Source organism: Sprattus sprattus (assembly GCF_963457725.1).
Source record: "Sprattus sprattus genome assembly, chromosome: 5".
Lineage (NCBI taxonomy): Eukaryota > Metazoa > Chordata > Actinopteri > Clupeiformes > Clupeidae > Sprattus > Sprattus sprattus.
In genome coordinates this window covers 24,659,661-24,673,500 of record NC_137924.1, presented here as the reverse complement: position 1 = coordinate 24,673,500, position 13,840 = coordinate 24,659,661, and the positions used below count along the sequence as shown (strand labels likewise).

Here is a 13,840-nt window from a genome sequence, read left to right as displayed (position 1 = left end):
TTCGGGGAGCAAGGCTGCGTTTTTGGAGAAGTGGGGAGACAAAGGAGCCTCTGCAGGCACCAAGGTAGCTCCGACTTGTGTTCCTGATAAAAATACACCGCTGACCTACTTAGCGGACTGCCGTTGCTCTAGACCCAGTTCTGCATGTGTAGTAATAGAATAGAGTAACAGAATATAGACCTAGAATCAGCGTGTTGTACTGTACTAATAATGCGCTGGCATGAAACGATGTTCAATGTTTTTATTTAAATGGCCAAAACAAAACATGGCATGTTTGTCATACATAAGTATACATGTAGATGTTCAATTTTTTGGGTATTTTGTTTGGTCTTATATAGTATGATGTAATATTACGCAATATATAATACCTCCTATGCATGTGTTTTTGTAGATTGAGTCATCGAAAACCACCTCAGAGGCCAAATCCTCACCTCAGTCTTTGACGTCAGTTAGAACAGGGCACCTCAACAGAGACTCAAAGACTGACACAGGTACTGGTACCGGATCTTAAGTGTGTCTTGTTGTTTTTACTGTGAATATTGTGTGCATGTTTCTGCCTGCTTCGATGCATTTATATTGTTCCTGTCTGTTTGTGTTTCCTGTTTATCCTATACTTTGAGGTATGTTTGTGTAAACATGCAAGGGATGTGCTGATTTTCAGCGGTTTTGTCTGGTTTCCACAGATTTGGTGCCAAGCTCTGTCCCCTTGAGACCTACAGACAGAGAAGATAAGTCGCTGAAGAGGACACTCGCTTCTGTGTCCTCGCCCCAGCAGCCTATTTCTGACGGAGGCCAGCCGTCCTGGATGGAGATGGCCAAGAGGAAGTCTTTAGCATGGAGTGATAAGAGCACGGACTGAGAGGGCTTAGGAAGGGCAGAATGAGGAAGAGGAACGGTGTACAGCGCGATGACTGCAGCTGCCAATCAAACAAGCGCCAGCTGTATGACAGTGCTGCTACCCGTACTGTCTCTCTGAAGCATAACTGGCAGTGGCCTGATAACCTATTCAAAACATACACACAGTGTTTAACTGAGTTTTTCTCCAGCTCCTGAAACCTGGCACCCTGACATCAGACAGATTTCCAGCACCATTTGTGGTCTAGTGTTTGGGAGCAATCAATTGACCTCTTGACCTCTCACCACTATGTTCCTTTTTTGTATCTCTTTGTCCTTAATTCATGATGCCCTTAATACTATATGTGAGAGGTGTAACATTTCAGGTAAATATTTATTATATTTAAAATATAAGTATATATCATTCACGTTTAAATATATAAGAATTGTGTTAATATGGAGTAATTAGGTTGTACAGTTAAGTAACCAACCTGGGCTTACCCATTCTGTTGACTTTGCCTCATGAACAGATTATACCAATGTCAATGTCAATGTCAATTAATTAAAATAAAATAAATAAAATAGGTAAAGCCTTGTTTGTTGATGAAAAACATTGTGGCGATATGAATGATTATGATATTAATCATGCTGAAAGAGCGTAGATGTCAAGGCCAGCATTAGCTGTAGCAGTTCATCACATAGCTACTGTATGTTGGTCATTTTCTTACTTCCAAACAGATTCATTTTCTCTACCTTTAAAGATCATTTGAAAAGCTGTCGGTAAACGTGGTTGACATGGGTACCATATGTAGGCATGAATGGCTTCCATCCAAGTTTGTGAAAAAAATGCTTTGCAAATGCAGAACCACTGGCCCACAAAATTTCCCGGGGGGGTTAATTAACACTGGATACCTTGCCCTGCACAATACTGTAATTGTAGGGCCATGATCTGCAGATAATGGGCTAGAAAGGGTTCAGAGGGAGCTGAGGTGAAGTGGTGCGTGATGTTAACTAATGGTCCTCCACGGTGGGTTGAGTTGAAGTGAAAGGTGTGTATGGTGCCACCTAGTGGTGCCACCCTCTTCTAGTCTTCAGAAATACACAATAACAACTAGCTTTAGAAATGACAATGATCACATTAAATACATAAAGTAATGACCATCAGGTCAGCACAGACAGCGAGCTTACTGAAGAGAAACGTCTCTCTAACAACAATTCCGTCCCTTCTTATCAAAACACTTTCACCTGACTTTGGTCCAACCATTTTTGAGGAAACAGGATTGCACAGACAATAAAGTTTTGAACAAGGATTTAGGACTCTATCATTGCTATCTGTCTGTTGTGAATTTGCCTAAAACCATCTGGGAAGTTATCACTGCTTTCCAGCTTCCTTCAGTTTTCTCCTGTTAAGAGGTGCTAGGAAATAAATAAGATTTTAGTTCACTCATTGTTTGGCTACAGGTGCCTTACTCAGAGCAAAGGTAAATCAATGATTTACTAATACCAGTACTAGTACTAATACCAGTATAGTAACATCTACTATCACTATGCCTAAGGATCCAACATGATTCCTAATCCTAACACTGAAAGAGTGTGGGTGAGATGGTTATGTAAGAGTGAGAATTCAAAAATCAAACTGGGTCAAAAGTGCAACAATGTAACAACAATCAATCACTGTTACAGGTGGAAATGTTGTACAGTGTGATGACTAAATGCCTGCTTAATGTTGCTATTAATGAATAATTATCCGCTTAAAGCTATTCTAATAGGATTTTAAATAGGCTATTGCATAAGGATTAGAACTATATACAGTATATCAATTGTAACACAAACCATTTTATTACATTATTTCCTCACAATTCAGGACAAAAACATTTCTTTAAGAAACAAGATACAATATACATCTGTGTAAATCATGGTTATATTGCTTATATTCATATACAGTTTATTGTGGTATAAACATTCTCCATTATAAACCTTGCTCGAGTTTTCCTTGGTTGTCAAAAACATGATGGATACACATACGACATTCTTGTATTAATGCTTTAATAAAGCGATTTTAATGACAAGGAACTTGAGAGAGAGGGAGACGCCTCAACCCCCATCCAGACTTCTCTTTGACATTTCGACTGGTCTAAAATGAAGGAGTGGGTGAAAGATTTTTTTCTTTTTTTTTTCTTTTCAAAACCCTCTCTGTTCTTTGTTCTTATTTTACTTTAAGTAAAGCAAATATCAGTTTGAATATAGTCCATTTACAAACACCACTGGCTGGATGTTTATGGCCAGGGCATACCCATACTTTCAGAGAAATTACATAGAAGGGAACACACCTGTCCTCACGGTCGGACCACCCGTTAACCAAAACACATTGCATAAAAAAGTACAGCATAACAGTATGGCGTGAGAATGGAACAGAGAATGTCTCCCCAACAAAGATGACCCTCATTATCAATGATCATGATCGATGGAGCCTTTACAGATGAATTATATTGTAAAAACATGACATCATATCATCACACAGTAACACTGTCCTCACTTTGACATCAGGTGACTTAAAACGTACAACCATAGAAACAACCACAGTAAATATTCAGAGAGTGTAGCCCTTCCATTTTTTCTTTTAGGAATAGGAAATGTGTGTTGTGTCTCATACTGCCGACTGGCTCTCGCTGCTGCAGATGTAGATGTTACTGGGCCGTATTCTCCGCCGGCTCCGCCCGGGCACCTTTGGGCAGAAGCGACAGGTCTTGGGCATGAACTCCAGGCATGCCTCCCGGAACTTGCGGATCCTCCAGCAGTAGATGACGGGGTTGAAGACGGCCTTCAGGTAGCTGAGCCACAGCGCACCCACACTCACCGGGTAGAAGGCGGCGCTGAAGTAGAACCGGCGACTGAACACGGCAAGCAGGCTCACCACCGTGTGCGGCAGCCAGCACACAGAGAAGCCGATGAAGAGGATGAGGATGGTGGTGAAGGCCCGCGTCTTGAAGCTCATGTCGACGCTGAGCGGCGGCGGGCGCTGCAGGCCCATCAGCCCCAGCTTGCTGGAGTGGCTGACGCCCACGCTTCCCTCGCTGGCATGGTTGTGGATTCGCGTGGCGTTGCGGCGCACCGTGTTGAGGATGCACAGGTACGAGTAGAGCATGACGCTGAATGGCACAAAGAACACGGCTACCGCCAGCAGCACCGTGTAGCCGCGGTCGGCCAGCGACTCGCTGTAGCCGAGGATGCACTGGGGCGCTCGCGGCGCCTCTGCTTTGCCGGTGCGCCAGCCCATTACCGAGGGCAGCGAGACGCACAGCGACAGCACCCAGGAGGCGGCAATGAGCACCTTGGCCCGGTGTGGGGTCAGCTTGTCCTGCCGCTGCACGATGATCAGGAAGCGGTCTACGCTGATGATCAGCAGGATGGACACACCCTCGAGGACAAACAGCCAGTAGAGCATGACGGAGGTGCGGCAGAAGCCGACACCGAAGCGCCAATCGGTGGTGGCCACGGTGACGGCAGTGAAAGGCATGCAAAGCAGCGAGAGCATAATGTCAGAGAAGGCCAGCGTGGCCAGCAGCAGGTTGATGGCCGAGCGCATGGCGGGTTTCTGGTAGACGATCAGGCAGACGATGGAGTTGCCCAGGAAGCCAATGGTGATCATGAAGATCATGATGGCCGCCAACGTGACCCGCAGAGACACGGGCATCAGGCTGGTGTCCCCCTCATCCTCCTCCGCCTCGGGTAGCTCCATCTCCAGGGGCTCCAGCAGGGCACAGCCCTCCAATGAGCTCATGTTGCACCCCGACATGGCAACTGTTACCAGGATACGTCAATCCAGGGCCAAAGATGCATGCTGCATCATTTATTGTGTGTGTGTGTGTATGTGTGTGTGTGTTTGCAAGGCTGTTTGTCCGTCACTCCTCCCTAGCGTGACTTGAATGGATCAATCTAGAACAGAGAGAACATACACTCATGGACCCAGTGAATAACTCTTTGGGCATCAAGTTAAGGCGAGAAATTGACGAAAAATTCAAAATGCCACTCGTAACAGGTTTGGTGGCAATGACGTCACTGGGGATTGAAGAATTACCATAAGCTGTTAAGCAGTAGATTAGCTGTGCACTCAGCTTTGACGGCTACAGAAATTTGAACGAGTCAAAGGTCAATTTCAATCAAGACACATTTTCATTGAAACATTGAGGTCAGGTAATAGAGGTACTTGTGCTCAGGCACGAGAAACACACATTAACACCTCCAATCATATGCAGCATCACTATTTCAAACAGAGCAATTCAAAGGCTACTCACTCACAGGATGCTGCAGTTGCCATGGTTACACAGGGTTGCACTGCACTAGGAGGGAAGGGGGATGCTGGGGTTTAATTCTCCACAGCAAAGGACCACAAGATCCTAGATGCACCCAGAATCCACTTCCAAGAAAATCAAGCATTCGAGACCCTGTAAGAAAGATTACAATTTTTAGAAACACAAAATAAAACCAGTTGTATTGTGTTGCAGAACTTGCAGGTTCAGGAGTGATATAAATAAAGTATTGTTTGAGAATCCTGCCCGTGGGGCAAACACTTTTATATAGATGTTGAATCAATGCATGTTCTGCCCCAATGGAAAAAACCATCAGTGGTCAGTTCATGTTTGCTTTTGCTGAAAGCCATGAAAGGGGAAACTCCCAGTGTAATATCATCAGGATACTATCACTGGGAAACCATCAAGTATGTGTCCCCAAGTTTGCCATATTGGTTGGTTATTGGTCAATCTGACCATATTTAAGACAAATGACGAAAGAGATGATAAATTACATTTGCATTGTCCCTCTCCGCAAGTACAAGATATATTGGAGACTAATAGCAGGAAAACAGGAATGTGACTTTTTAGCTGAGTAAAGAGTTGTAATGTAAGTAATTAAACAGTCAGTTGTTAATGGCACCAATTAACAATACAAATGTAAATCGGACTGTTCAAGATACAAGAAAAATAAAGAATTATTATTCTACAGAAATGTCTTCAAAAGGCCATATTGGTGAAGAGCAAGATAAATCTCTTGGTATGAGCAGGATAATTTCTTCTATCTTTTATCCTATTGAGGTTGAGATCTCTTTTTCTTTCAAATTATTCTCATTAAGCAAAGTAATACAGGCTAGATCTTCAAAAACAAACCTGAAAGTGTCATCATTAGAGGCCATAGACCTAATATAAGGAAAGGCAGGCAATACGTGGCATAGAATACGATGTTCTCTAGTCAGATCTGTTTACAACTAGCACCTTGAAAAGTTTTACACACCAGATTTAAGTAGGCCTACCTACCATAATGCAAGTCTCATTGATCAGAACTCAGAACTGTTTATTTGACAGCAACAATATAAGTACAATTTTACGGATGAAATAACATACAATAAATTAGATACATAAAATAAACAAAGAAATTAGATCAGTGTAAAGAAAAGTATATGATGCTGTCTGGAGAATCCTATAAGGCTACATATTGTGCCGCTATCATAGGATCCACCCAGAGTAGTTCATTGCTATTAAAATAAATTAATATTATTACAAATAAAAATAGCTTAGTTGCAAACATAGCAATGTTCTGTTGTACAGCTGGCAGAATATTTGGAAATGAGGTGGGCTTTTGAATACCGGGTTAATCCTTCAAGGCTATGTGTAGTGAGTTTTTCTGTCATGCATGTGTCTAAGTGTGTCAGTAAATATGGAATATGATGTCTGATACAATGTTTGTAGGCAGCAGTCCTGCAAAAAGGGGTGTAAAGTCTAAGATGGTGCCTTGTGTTATAGTTATGACGGGATGCATTTTGAGTGAACATGTTCAGGAAATAAGCAGGGAGGTTATTGTTTAAGAACTTGTGGTAGAATTCCAGGCACTGTATTATGTACATATCATATAATTTTAGTTGATTTAACCGTATGAAAATTGGCTCAGTATGCTCATTATATTTGCTTTTGGTGATGATCCTCATAGCTCGTTTCTGTAGATGTACCAGACATGCCGGATTGAGACCCCATAATAGTAGACCGAAATGCAGATGCGGAACTATTAGAGCAGTGTACATAGTTATTAAAGTGGAACCTGGTAAAACATTTTTCATACGGTTATTTAGGCCGAGTGTACGAGAAATTTTGTTAGCAGTTTTGTCGGTGTGATGTTTCCAGCTTAGTGTCTCGTGCAGAGTTAATCCCAGAAAATTTAAACTTTCTACCTGTTCCAGGGGTTCACCACTGATCTTTAGGTCGAGGGTTATATTTGAGATATCTTTCTGTCTGAAATGGAAGAGCATAAACTTGGTTTTTTGGACATTCAGTCTGTTTATAATGAGCCATGTGGCAACCTTCTTAAGCTCATTGTTAATGGTTTCAGACAGGGCGTGTGTATTGAGCAGGTTATTGTCTAGTTGAAAAGAGCATATGGGGCTAACCAATGTGGTGTCGTCAGCATATAGTATGGCGCGGAAAGTTTGGCTCACTTTGTGAATATCATTCATATAAAGCAGAAACAGAAGCGGCCCCAGTATAGAGCCTTGTGGAACTCCTGTGCTGAGTGGTAGGACTGGGGATTTTGCTCCATTGAACTTTAAACCAGTTTAGAGCGCTGTCCCGGATGCCATAATGGAATAGCTTATTTAACAGAATGTCGTGATTAAGCGTGTCAAACGCCTTCGACAAGTCCATAAAGACTGAGATTGGGATTTTTCCCTGGTCTAGATTATTGGCAATAATATCAACCATTTCAAGGGACGCGGTCTCTGTCGAATGCATTCGTCGAAAGCCATACTGACTTTTATACAGGAGACTATGATTTTCTAAGTAGGTGTATAATTGGTTGAAAACAGTTTTTTCCAATACTTTTGATATTGCAGGGAGGAGAGAGATAGGTCTGTAATTATCAAATAGCTTACTGTCTCCTTTTTTATATAGTGGTATAACTTTAGCAATTTTTAGTTTTTCCGGTACAGCGCCGCTGTTTAAAGATTGATTTATTATGAGAGCAATTGGGGCTGCAACCAAATGATTTACAGCCTGAAGAAGTTTGGTTGATAATGAGTCATGGCCAGAACTTGACTTCGGTTTTAAGCCTTTAATAATATTGTAAATATAGCTATCGGAGATTGGAGTGAACTCGAAGGAAGTGTTGCTTTGAGTGCTCAGGAAATCTTTGTAATTTACCCCGGAGGGATCGGCTGGTATTGTTTGAGCCAGTTCAGGTCCTATATTGGCGAAGAATTGGTTGAATTTTGCGGCAATAACTGGGGTGTCATTGATGGATTGATTATTTACTAAAAATGTTGTGGGTGTGGGCGTTTTCATACCCTTGTTATAGAATTCTTTAATAGCACTCCAAGTTTTCTGTGCATCATTTTTATATGATTCAAACAGAGTCATATAATAACTTTTCTTAGCATTTCTGATGCATTTAGAAAGAATGGAGTTGTATGTATGGAGGTTTGTTGATAACCTGGAGTGTTCTATACTACCAGAAGGAGCCTGTTTCACTTTTCTGTACAATTTGACCCTGTAGGCTATCGAGTGTAAGATACCCTTCGTAATCCACCTTGACTTCTTGTGCTTATGCTTATTAAAGCGAGCTACAGTAACTGGGTAACTACGCTCATGACATTTGACAATGGTTTGATGCATCTTATTGTAATTGTCATTGGGATCAGATGTAGAGTCTTGGTTCAACTCGGCCATAATATTACTTGCCTCAATGTGGTTGATAAAGTCTCAGACCCTTTTCACTATTAGTTCTCACATTAACATATTTTGGAGGCAGAGACTTCTTCTTGATAACATTAATACACGTAAAGGATCAAAACATCTATTATGCACCAAATATAACCTTACAGCAAATATTATAAATTAATACTTATTTAGAAATATTTATGTGAAGAAAAGGTAAATGAGCTTGATGGTTGTGTTCTGACATCATGCGTATCATTTGTCTTCATTCAAAAGAAGGAACGTTTTAAGCGGCAAAAGGCTTTAAAATTCCTATCACATCTCTATGTTTTTCTGAGACAGCCAGGTCATCAGCTCCATGGCAACCAGACAATGCTCTCAGCAGTTGATAGTCATGTTCCATCAGTGGACACATGGGCTTTACCTTGCAGAGCATCAGCATTGGACACATATGGGCTGTTCTTGAGTAAGATTTCACTCCGCCATTACAACTGAGCTATAAGCTGGTATAAGCTTTCAGGAAGATACACTATAGCCTTAAGAGCACAACACGCTTAATGTGATGAATTAACTAATTAATTACATTTCATTACATCGCAAAGTAAAGGGGTTCAATAGCAGAGAACTTTAAATGCAAAAATAAAACCAGGAGATTCCTTACACCTTAAAATTTGAAGTACTTGATTCTGGGATAATGCACCACAGAACCCCCCCCCCCCCACACACACACACACACACACACACACACACACACATAAACACACAAATGCACTGTAATAAACAAGATACAAGATGCAAAACTAACTGATCTAACCCCAACAGCAATACCTCCTCGCATAGTTGCTAAGATACCATATTGGCCCTTTACTGACAGCATCTTTCCATTGCGAGTGTTATTGACAATTACACAGAAAAAAGCTGGAACTTGAACTGAGCCGCTTTTCTGCTGGAATAAACACTATGATTATGAAAACAGAATACACCCTAGTATGGACTTTAAGAATCTTCAGATGGAGGTGTTAACAGAGCTGCAGACATTTGGACCATCACTTGACAGCCAATAGAAATGAAAATGTAAATGAAATGGTCTCTTTGTCAGGCAAGATAAAGTCTATTTAGATTCGGTTAAAGACCACAGAAATCCGATATTACATATCTTACAGTGTCTTTAAGTGATTGATTTATGCTAGTGGAATGTAGCAGACAAGGGGTGGGAGCTAATGTATCGCCTGAGTAAAATATTGGAAAAGATAATGCACGTTATGTAGGCTATATGTAGACTCAACCGCGATATATGAAAATAATAATTATAAAAACATCATAGAAAACGAGACATCCTCAGATTTGAATGATGCGCTCGATTAAGACAGGTTAACATTAAATATTTACAGTACAGATACATTAACATCTGAAAATGCTAAACTGATGACACGTAGGCTAACCCTCTCGTTTGCCAATACTACAACAGCAGAGGAAAACAGGCGCCTCTTTAATGAGAGCTAGATATTGCGCTTATTACTTTATAATTCAAATTATTAGAGGTGATCTAATTACCTTTTTTAAGTAATCCGACTAATCACTCATAAAACTGCATTCATACCAGCCTTTTTAGATCCTCTTTGGATTGCATGAGCCTAATAACAGTGTATCACGATTTAACCAGTGTTGATTAAAATCCACAATCCGAGACTCGTCCTTAGACCACAGACCCCATCTGCCAGCCACGGTGCGGATCAACACGTGACCGACTAGTGACGTCAGGAAAGGAACTTAATCGATTTGCTGTGCCGTTTTCATTACAAGTCAGCAGAGGGTTTGACGGCGTATACAGAGATAGTATGGTGTCTACAGTCGTGCTGTGAATAAGATTGAATGTTCCAAAACCACAAAACAGGGTGCGCCACCACAACACTCTCTCCCCATACGCACCAACCCACCCACAAGAACAGAACACACACACACACAATCGCTCCTGTTCGCTTGGATGTCTCTCACTCGTTTACAAAGAATTGACAGGTTTAAATGGACCACACTGTTAAAAAACAGCACGAGTACTGTGATCATGCCTGGCAACATCCTTGTTCATTCCCTAGAGTAAACATCCTCTTTGACAATCAGCGAAATCTACTGTACTTCGAGAACAACGACCAATAACCAGGATGCTGCATACACGTTAATGTATCATTACCTAGGGTCTCATGGGCCAGAAATATTATATTAAATCGTACTTTGGATCATCCCCTTAATACACGTTATAACACACACAAACACACACACACACACACACACACACACACACACACACACACACACACACACACACACACACACACAGCATGTCTAATAGATATTTAAAGATAGTCTAGTATCATATATATCAAAATGCAACTGATTGGAAACATTCATTTCATCTTGACAAAATGTAGAGAAGGCTAATATGGCTACTGTAGTTAAAAAGCTCTGTTGTCGTTCAATAACCTAGTCAACATTTTTTTGAAAACGCTTCTGTTATGTTACTCTAATGCGTAGAGTAGGCTACATAAAACTGTACTGAATTACCTGCCAATAAAATAGCACATCGTGTGCTGCCTTAGTCCTACTTATCTGGTCATTGCAAACCCCACAAACCACAGACATGGAAGTCGACATTTTGCAACATTCTCCTATGATATAATTTTGATTTATATTATAGCTGCTGATGTAATTTGAAATTCGCGCTCTCATTCTGAAAAGTTTAGATTTGGTCAGCAGATGGCGACACCCTCAAACACATATAGCTAGAACTTCAAAATAGCACTGCAAAACTTAATTTGTGTGTTGAAGTTGTGGTGTATTAGCCTGACGATGTCATACTCATAGTTCAGGCTGGTATCCAGGCTAGTGGTGTATAGTAACATGACATCTTACGTAAACAAACTCAAACACTGCCAGGACTCGCACAATAATAATAATTATTACACCCCAAATATATTTCTTACCATAGGCATATAGATCAGTATTTGGAGTGGTTTTAATTACATCCGCACGTTTCCATTCTTGGAGCTGGTCGTGCGGGCAAGACGCCATTAACTGTGGTGCTGTGTGCTTGTCTAAATTGGGATCAAGCCAAGCAGTTTAGACAGCGCGGCAGTTCAGGTCTTTTCCACTCTGTGCTTTTAGCATATAGGACCTACGCAGTTATGCGGATCACGTACGCGTTCTGGGCAACGGTGTGAAAATTCATCTCGCTGCCAATTACAAATCACATGTTTGCATTAATTCAATCCCAACAGACAAGATTTAATCCTGCGCTATCTGTTTGAAAAGGAAAGTATATCAGAGTGAGAGTAATTTCAAGACGAGACGTCGAGGAAATATATCAGGGAGAAAATGTATCCTGTTGAAAGAACTCTTCTAATGCAAGAACGACAGTAGAATAGCCTGCAAGTATTTTTCTGAGGCCCTTTTATGGTCCTGTGTTCTGAATATAATTGTAAGTGTTTCACTTTAATTAGACATAAAGTATTTGAAACTGAGAAAAATCGATCCCGCCTCTCACCTCCCCACAAAAAAGAGTTTATTAGGCTACTTTGCTAAATTGAGATGGTAATAGCCTACAGACTGACTTCACAGGATGAGGCATGTGTTACAAAGACACAAAGTGAGACATGGTCTTAAAAAGGTGCGCGTTGCATGGAGGCAGTATCCATTTCGCTCCTTCATAGTTCATATTAAAGGCACCCAGTGCAACTTTATGTAAACATTCAATGAAAAATAAACATTCAATTTCTAGTCTTTTTTACACGTAGTAAGTTTCAATAACTCCATACCATTACATATCGTCATTCAAGGAGCAAAGATGAGACGTCATTGTGTGGTGAGAACTGATAGAAAATCGTAAACAACAACAATCGCCGGGGGGGAGAGGCCATTTTTCCATTGACTGGAAGCCTGCTGTATTTATTGTAGGTTACAAAAAATAAAGAAAATGGCGGCGATTGCTGTTGTTATCGATTTTCTATCAGTTCTCACCACACAATGACGTCTCATCTTTGCTCCTTGAATGTCGATATGGAATGGTATGGAGTTATTGAAACTTACTACGTTTAAAAAAGACTAGAAATTGAATGTTTATTTTTAAGGCGAGACACTACAGGTGAATAGGGTATTTTTTTAAAATAATAGATATCACCATGAAACTTCCTCAGTTGATTACTCACACATGTATGAACAAAAAATGTATTACAAGTTTCTGTAATTACTATGTTTGATTATGCAAATTAGGCCTTATCTAATTAAATATGCTCAAATTTGCATATATTTCCGGTAGATATATCTGGACATACGATAAAGCCAGGTGATTTTTTTTATTTTCATTTTGTTAACATACAAGATGCAAACAAATTTACAGAGGGATTTCAGGATATCTGCTTTCATTACCTAGAAAATCAAAATATACTGTCTACAGCCTTAAAAAACCGATTTTCGCCACCTTTTTTTGATCAAAATGTCACATAAATCAGGCCAGGAATGATTAATTAACAAATCCTTCTGTAAATATCTTCAGAAGACTGCTAAGTGTATAACTGGAAAGTTTGGTGTACATAGGTGCTACATAGGCTGAGAAGTATCTACCGGAGAATGACAAAAAACTAATTTTGAGAAAATCGCATTTAAAGATTCAGGAAGTGTCAAGCCATACCACGTGATGCGTCTGAGCGAATCACGTTATCAGAAACCACCGCAAACCAATGAAATTGCGTCCTTATGTTTAAACCCCCGTTTTTGCTAACATCATTGGTTACTGCTGGAAAGGAAATGTCCTTATTTGGATTAGATAACGTTGTGTGAGAGCTATAGCGCTTTCCAACGGTACCAAACATGTCTAGCATCAGAAAGCCGACATACTGCACGTTACGTTAGACTGCTAACTTTCCTGGAAACCTATGAGAATGCTGACGCCGCGACCAGACAAAATGTGAATAAATATACACATTAATGTATAATTAGGATATTTTCTTTATGCTAGTATGAAAGATTACATGTTTAGGGAGTGAACTAGCTCAAAATCTCAAAATTGACCACTGCTGAAAAAACGATGTTTTTGCCTGCCGTGTCTCGCCTTAAGCCTCGAAAGTTGCACTGGGTGCCTTTAAGGTGTACACATGGGCTAATTAAGACTTTCTGTCTCGAATAGCCTACAAAAGCAGCATCACGGCACAACGTCCACTGCTTTCCATGGTCCTGATTCCATAGTATATACACCAAGCCAAGAGAGGGCGGTAATGTTCCCTTTTATTGGCATATGATTCTCTTGAAATATCCACGAAGAA

The 13,840-nt window shown here is 40.6% G+C and overlaps 1 protein-coding gene across 1 annotated transcript; it reads right to left on the bottom strand.

Annotated features, from left to right (window-relative positions):
* Nucleotides 1-3,481: 3,481 nt before the first annotated feature.
* On the bottom strand, nucleotides 3,482-4,630 carry gpr45 (G protein-coupled receptor 45; the record flags this gene model as incomplete). The annotated part of the gene is made up of 1 exon (XM_080838295.1): nucleotides 3,482-4,630. The coding sequence occupies one exon, from the start codon at nucleotides 4,628-4,630 to the stop codon at nucleotides 3,482-3,484; it is 1,149 nt and encodes a 382-aa protein (XP_080694421.1).
* Nucleotides 4,631-13,840: the final 9,210 nt, after the last annotated feature.